Source organism: Poecilia reticulata, linkage group LG8, assembly GCF_000633615.1.
Source record: "Poecilia reticulata strain Guanapo linkage group LG8, Guppy_female_1.0+MT, whole genome shotgun sequence".
Taxonomy (NCBI): domain Eukaryota; kingdom Metazoa; phylum Chordata; class Actinopteri; order Cyprinodontiformes; family Poeciliidae; genus Poecilia; species Poecilia reticulata.
Window position 1 is genome coordinate 21,281,851 of NC_024338.1, and position 7,413 is coordinate 21,289,263.

The following is a 7,413-nucleotide window of genomic DNA, read 5'->3' on the forward strand; positions in this document are numbered from 1 at the left end:
AATTGTCACCGCGGACATGCATAGCTGAAGAAATGCCGAGAAATTTGTCAAATGGAAAATGTTTCAATTTATTGTGGTTGGGGTCGAGGTTCCCTGCTGATTGTGTCAAAGTCTGAATAGAAATGGAAATGCAAAAAAAAATCTGAGTTTGTAAGTTTCTGTGAATACGTACAAGAACTTATTAGGATATTTTCAAATTGCTGCAATAATCCATTTCAACTTGATGTGCGAGTTCAAAAAATATGAAATACTTGCAAAGCATAATCACACAAAAAAGTAAAGCTGTTTAATTGTTGAACTGTTTTCTTTTTTAATCATGTTAACATGTAGTTTATGATCCTGTGGATAAATGAAAACAGCATATCTACGATTTAAACAGTCTAATCTTTCAAATATGGTTAAGAAAAAACATGTTAAAGTAGAAACATATCTAAAGCTTTCTATCTTCCAAACATGGCAACGTAACAATCTTTTCAGAAATGATAAACCAAATGTTACTGATAATAACTTTATAGTGCTTCATTTAAAAAAAAAATTGAACTCTCTTCTAACAGAGTGTCTTGTAGACAATGAAGCAAGGTTTTTACAGATCTGCAGCTTATTGATCCAATGTTTCCGTTTCAGCTATTCATCAATCAGTCAATCTATGGTCGTCTGCAGCTGTTTACCCATGCAGGGTTGCTTGAGGGCAGCTGGTTCCTCTGTCACAGTCAGAGAGAAAGAGGTGGGCTATAGCATCTGGACAGGTTGCCAGTCTACCAAAGGGCAGGTTATAACTACAGGAAAAATTATATATTTTAATTTTAATTTTTCTTGGGGTTTTAAAAAGAACACCAACCACTTAAAGATCCTGAAGATTAGTATAACTAGGTTTCATGCACGATGTCTGAGGTTTAGCATTTCTTGGGAAAGATTGTGTAGCTGCTGTCAGTACTTCTAGGTACTTCAAGGCTTTTTTTGTTGGCCCCGGGTATAGAGCGAAGGTGAGTGCATCAAATATTTTGTGTGGCAGGATCTTGGTTGAAGGCAGACTGTAAAACACAATGGCACGTTTCTGTGTGCCATTCTGGATAGCATACAAAACAGAATGATGTCTGTTCTTGTAGCAGTGCAGCAGCAGGTGATCTTCACAATTTCATTTAACAATCAAGTTAATTTAACTAACTATAAGTTAAATTAGATTTACTTAACCGAAAGAAAAAAATAAAAAGAAAATAACGATTAAAAACATTTATTCAGCGGAAGATTTTTAAATTATACATGGTTCCACTTAAAAGCATCGTTTTTTTTGTGAGCGAAAGGTGCACAAAGTGTGAAAAGGAAGTTTGAAAACACCATGGCTTACACCAATCAAGGTGTAAGCCATAGGTACATGATGGATTTGGGTCAAGTCATTCTTTATTCAAGTTTTACCCCCAACTCTCAACCATGTGTTTCCATAGAGTCTAAATTATTTCATTTTGTACTTGTCAACAAACCACATCCAACCCCTTGAACTTTTTGATGAATTTGGAGTCTAATAACCACATTACCTTTCAGAGACTGTGAGAAAATTACAGAAAATTACTTGAAGTCATCATTTGATAAAGTGTTTAGAAAACCTCACATGAGATCCTAAACAAAATCTGGTACCAAAAAGACAAAACCAGCAAAAGTTCGGCACTGGGGGAGAAATCAGAAGAAACCAACATTTTAAGTAARGAGCATGTTTTGATTGAAATCTAAAGCAGTTTTGAGGAGCCAATCATAAAACTTGGACAAACAAAACTGAAAAATAAAAAAAGTGCAGTGTTGTGTGATTGCATTGAACTTCGGGTGATTTGTCTGCGTTAAAGCGGACAGACACTCTTGTTGCACAGTTACCGGCCGTTTTATGACAGGCCGATTATACTCAGTCGCACGCTGACAACTGCAACCCGTCCCTGTGAATGTCTGTAGGCTCCCATTAAAGGCGCTGTCATTACAGGTCCTGCAGAGAAAGAATCGTGTTCCAGTCGTCAAAAGTGCCCATCTATCATCTTCTGGTATTTCACATAACTGCACAAGCAATGAAATGGGTGGAAAAGAATAGAAAGATCCAGAAAGTTGAGGAGATCCACATGAAACCACTTATTTTTCTTTTAACCATGTTAGGCATGGTTAAAAGATGAAAAAAATGAAAAAGCACAATARCCTGACAAGTCAGAGTAATTTTGAAGTTTGTGAGTTTTCCTAATTAAATTAAGTCCTTTGCTTAAACAAATAATGTCCACAGAGGACTGAGTTCAAAACTAGTTTTACAAAACAAACATCAACCCATCAGTCATTCATTCTGTATCAGCCTACTAGTTTTTYTCWCYTAACTGCATTTTTTCCAGGTGGAATACKGTAAATGTGGTCATTCATATTTAAAATTTTAAGTCCCAGAACCTTTTTTTWATATATATCCTCCCCCATATCCTCACCTTTAATCCTTTAAATATTCAAAGCCTCACTACTGACTGCTGTCACACACATGCRTTTTTCTGCAATTGGTTTCTGAGGATCAGGAGAAAATTTAATATTAGCTTAGAGATTATAAACTAGCGAGGAGAAATGGGCATATTGTGAAATGGCCCTTACCATCAGTCAAAGAGACACTTGCACTGTCATTAAAGGGGGGAAAAACAGACAAACTCCAGCTCTGTCTTCGAGTATGTCTCATTAAAATCCTCTTATCTTACTGAATGGTTTCGGCGTTAGTGGAGCAGCAGCGTACATGATAATGACTTCTGTGACACTGCAGCCATTCTTGGCATGTTATATTGCCTGTTTGAAAGGTGATTTAAATAGTTTTAAGAATTAAACTTTTAATAGTTTCACACGAGGCCCACATGGATGAGGCAAAAACGAATAGCTGGAACACAAAGACAATTAACCTTAGTGAACATTTTTAACAACCATTTTTTATAGTTGCTCTTAAAAAAAAAAAGCTTACTGTTGCCAGAAAACCTCCCTTATCACTTCACAAAAACACACTTAATCTTAGCATCGTCTTCACCAGACTGTCATTCAACGACAGAGASTCTTCAGTCAAAGGCTTCTTCAGAACCGCTGGAATACTGACTGCTACAGAAGATCCTTCCTGCCCAGAGCCATCAGYATCTACAACAACTCTTTGAAGAAAATTCAAAGAGTTGTTGTAGTTCAAGTCAGAACATTTCATTTCCGACTTGGACTAATAAACAATTTTTGAGTTCAAGTTGAATTAAACCAATAATATTTAAAAAATCAGCATCTACTGGATGACTTGAGGTGATTCAGAAAATAAGTGAAAATCATCATTCCTTTGTACCCTCAAATAGTTTTGAATWCCCCGACAACTGTCATGTCAACATTGTGATTTTTCAATTAGACAAATKCCATTTTTGATCTTCCAGTAAATGTACGTTGTGAAGAAACACACCTTMTAATTTTAGACAGATTATTATTATTTCCAGTCTTTGTAGTTMTTCAGGGAAGTAAAATTGCATTTCATATGCAACTCTATTCAGTTTGACGCCTGCGCCCCTAACTGTTGTCTGCACATAWATCAGCAAAAAGTTGAGTGGAAGGAAAAAAAAATGTTGTAGCTGGAACAATAACACTGATAAAAAAAAACATTATGGTCGGCAGGCTCTGAAGGAGCCCTTCATTGTTTTTGTTGTCGCCACTTTTRATTTCTGATTTTCAAAATGTCTAACAAAGATGCGCAGGTGAAAACTAAGGTGACATCAAGTGATCCAAGTACTTCCTCTTGAGCCAGTTCCCATTGTCCGACTACATAAACGAAATCTCTGAAGCTCTGCAAGTTATGCTGGGAGTTCCCCATCATCTGAGTCGACATGCAAGTAAAAGCTTCTGCTGCTGCTGCTGATGATGATCAGCCAATGACAGCCTTCTTGTAAGTGCTTGTTGGGTTGCAGTAGCACTCGGTGTTAATGATTTATTTCAACRGAGTGTTTTTAAAAACATGTAAATTTAGCAACAAATTTGCCTCTTTTGTTTTATTAAACAACACTTACTGTATATTTACAAATATATTTCCACAGTACATGTAAAATAGTACATCTCTAAGAGATAAATGTCTTTGGGTGCATCTGTACACGTATCCGTTCCCCACGACGACACAGCGAGGTTTCACATGAACGCACATTTACGACAGTTCTTCAAAAGAAAGGAAAAGTAGACATCGATGATTTCTCTACGAAGCCATCGTTGTAATTACAGATCGTTTTTGTTTAATGGTGGCTGTGGTCGTACTTTAACGAGGTGAAAYTTCAAAAGCGTCAAATTCAAAAATACAATCATGCAATTCCCTGAGAGGTTGATAAAACTCTTAGCAGCAAGTCCAAGGACAGCGGCAAGTGAGTAAGTTGCTATATATGCAGCACAGCTCCTTCACCTCAAAGTTTCCTTGTTGAACGGTTTCTTCTTAGATATTTTGTTTACAAAAAAAAATTAAAAAATACAAAAGAACTCCCTATACTTTGGTCATAAGCAGTCCCTGCACAATGCCACCTGTCCTTTCCGATAGTCCCTGCAGGGGCAGAGGCGTTGGTATTTGGGACTAGAGCCAGCGCAGCTGAACAACAGCGGATCGTGCTGCAGGCTGCATTCGGCGTGCTCTGCAGAGAAGGCGGGGAAGAGGTGGTTCATCTCGGATTCCACTCCTTCACACTGGAGATCCAACCTGGGCACAGAAGACGTTAAAAAAATGAATGGAAATCCTTTGATCTGTTTGACATYATTGCTGGCACAAACGCCTTAGGAGATGCATGATTATTTGACATGCATATTTGTTATTTATGTTACAGCGCTGCCTTTAGTCGCTCTTAGGGAGAAAGGAAAGTTATATCTTCACAGGATGWCCTTGGATGTGTAAAAAGTAACTTAATTTAATCTCTTTTTCACTAACTATCCAAATGAAAAAAAAAAACTCTTACGCGCTAAATGCTTCTTTGAGGTTGATGAAACGATGCAAAGCAGGTTCACAGATTAGTCCTTCACTCTGGCACGCTTCCACACACGACTGGCCTTGCAGCGACGTCAAAAGTCGAAGTGCGGTAAGAGGAGGCCACGATGGAAAGGAGCTGCTGTTGGCGGCCCAAGTTAGCAYTCTGGAGTTCGGCAAAGGCAGAAAGGGACCCGACAGTGAAGCCCAAGATGTGTTTACTGGAGGAAATGGAACCTCAGGTGAGCAAAAGTCCTGCAAAGATAAAAATGATTAAAAAAAAACAAACAAACAAGACACTAAAGATTTGATTTTCCATGTTTTGTTGCAGTGCAACGACAAATTTTCAAATGTTTTCTTGAAATTTTATGAAATGAACCAACTGATCTGAAAGAATGGTTTTCAAAATGTTTTTCTAAAGAAACCAAAATAGTGTCCTGTAAACTGACATTCAGGCCTATTTATTCTGATAACCAGAATAAGGGCAGGTCATAACTACAATTGTTATTCAGACAATTGTCACCAAATAAAATTGGTGACAATGAATTGCCTTTATCCCTCCTCAGTCAATACCTTTTTTTAAAAAAATCTTTYCTTACGATACTGAAGTACTTTGGGACATGTCTCTACAAACTTTCCACAAAGAGACGCTGAGATTTTTGGCCGTTCTTGTTTGGAAAATAGCTCAAGCTCTTTTAGATTTGATGTAGAACTTGTCTGAACAGATGTTTCCAGGCACATAGATAGTGTCATTTTATAGCACAAGTAAACTATGGTTCCTGTATTCCTGGATCAGCTGTGGTATTAATTATGTTGGCCAATGTCCTTTCAGAAACCTCTAAAGTCTTTTGTGTWGGTCTGTGACATGAAATTCATTGAGGTTTTGTGTTTGGTAACTTGATAAAAGATGGAAAAATTCAAGCGGATGAAAAACCTTTGCAAGACACTCCTCCCCCATGAGGCAGTGACACATGGGTAAAACTGAATTTCTTCTCATACAACTTTTTTTYATTCTAGCACCAAAGTAATAAATAAATTCTGTATGATTTCCGAACAGTTGTGCTTTATTTGTAATTACAGTTTACGCACTGCTTTAAATGTAATCAAAGCAAAAAGTACTAATTGTGTCCGACACRTTTCCGTAAACCTCGGCCAATTTGCATGGATGCAAAAATGTCTCAGAAAAACAAATAAGATGTTGAGGCAGAACTCGTTTTGCGGTGAGTCACCAGATTACATTTCCCCCCTCCAGCTGGGCCTATTAATAAAACCAAGGTAATAACATTTCTCTGACATGTCCCTCTGGCCTCTGGACCCGTTTATTAAACAAGCTCCCCGTGCCCACAGGCAATAACCAAGCTTCCAATCTCCCAATCTCTGCTGCACCTTTTCCCCTAAACACAGGTGACATCTTTGATCCCTCTTCTCTCGCACACACATGAAAAAGTAAAAAGGTTAGGAAAGGGTACCGACCTCAAAATGTCATTTCTACATGTAAGATATGTATGTGCTTTCAATTATGCCTTTTTTTATACTTATAAATATAACGCTTTGATTGTTTTCGCAAGCTTTGAAGTTTTAAAGTAATAATCTTCTGTTTTCAAGGTTACTTTTCTAAAAGATAAGTCTAAAGATTTATCTTTGGATATGATAACCAGTTGGAAATGTTAAGCAGTTGTTAGTACTGGGATACCACAAAGCTTTGTCCTCAGTCCCAAACTATTTCTATGTGAGTGAGAGAAATATGGATTCATAGAGTTTCCCTTTCTTCCAAGGATCAAGGCTTTCCTTTCCAGTTTAAATATTGTAAATGTCGATTCTATCACCTACTGAAAGTGAAGGGTATTACAGTGGTTCTGATTGGAACCCCAGAGTCAACGTCAGAGAAAAGAAACCAGTGGACACTTCAGCTGCAATGGTAAAATATTAACAACCAGAGCCAGCATGTGGCTTAATTAATAGAAAACCTTTAAATTTATGAGATATCATTAACACTGTAGATGCATTCATCACTGAATGAATGGACTTTATGGATAAATGCATCCAAAGCTTCTGGAGTTGTACAAATCCACTATTGTCTTCGTTATTAAATTCACTGTGCCTGATTTTACGCAGCTTTATTAGATTTTTTAAGTGACATTTAATTAATCGGAGCAACACAAATGGGCACAATGTCCCCTTTCAATCCTGCCCCAGTTAAATGTATTATTATTCAGACAATTGCAAAATAGTGCATTACATTAAATGTCAGATTTAACATAAAAAAGCTGCAATGTCTTTAAGATGTCCCTCTATGTTTCAATATAGGCATCACTGAGATGCTGTAAGAATATGYGGTGCGATGGTAACMGAGGGTCTGCAGCTCTGCTGGTGAACAGAGAGCGAGATATCAAGGACGACAGGTTCAGGAAAGGTAAAAGATGTGTGGATTATGATAAGTTGAGCCTAAAGCCGGGAAAAAT

At 37.4% G+C, this 7,413-nt stretch overlaps 1 protein-coding gene across 2 annotated transcripts in view; it reads right to left on the minus strand.

Annotated features, from left to right (window-relative positions):
- Positions 1-3,989: 3,989 nt before the first annotated feature.
- mgat5b (alpha-1,6-mannosylglycoprotein 6-beta-N-acetylglucosaminyltransferase B) overlaps positions 3,990-7,413 on the minus strand; it is a 78,264-nt gene continuing 74,840 nt past the window's right edge. For both annotated transcript variants that reach the window (XM_008416650.2, XM_008416652.2), the window contains 2 exons: positions 4,944-5,206; positions 3,990-4,690 (listed from right to left, as the gene is read on the minus strand). In XM_008416650.2, coding sequence (XP_008414872.1) covers positions 4,492-4,690; positions 4,944-5,206 — 462 coding nt within the window. In that variant the 3' untranslated portion in view covers positions 3,990-4,491. The remainder of the gene's footprint in view (positions 4,691-4,943; positions 5,207-7,413) is intronic.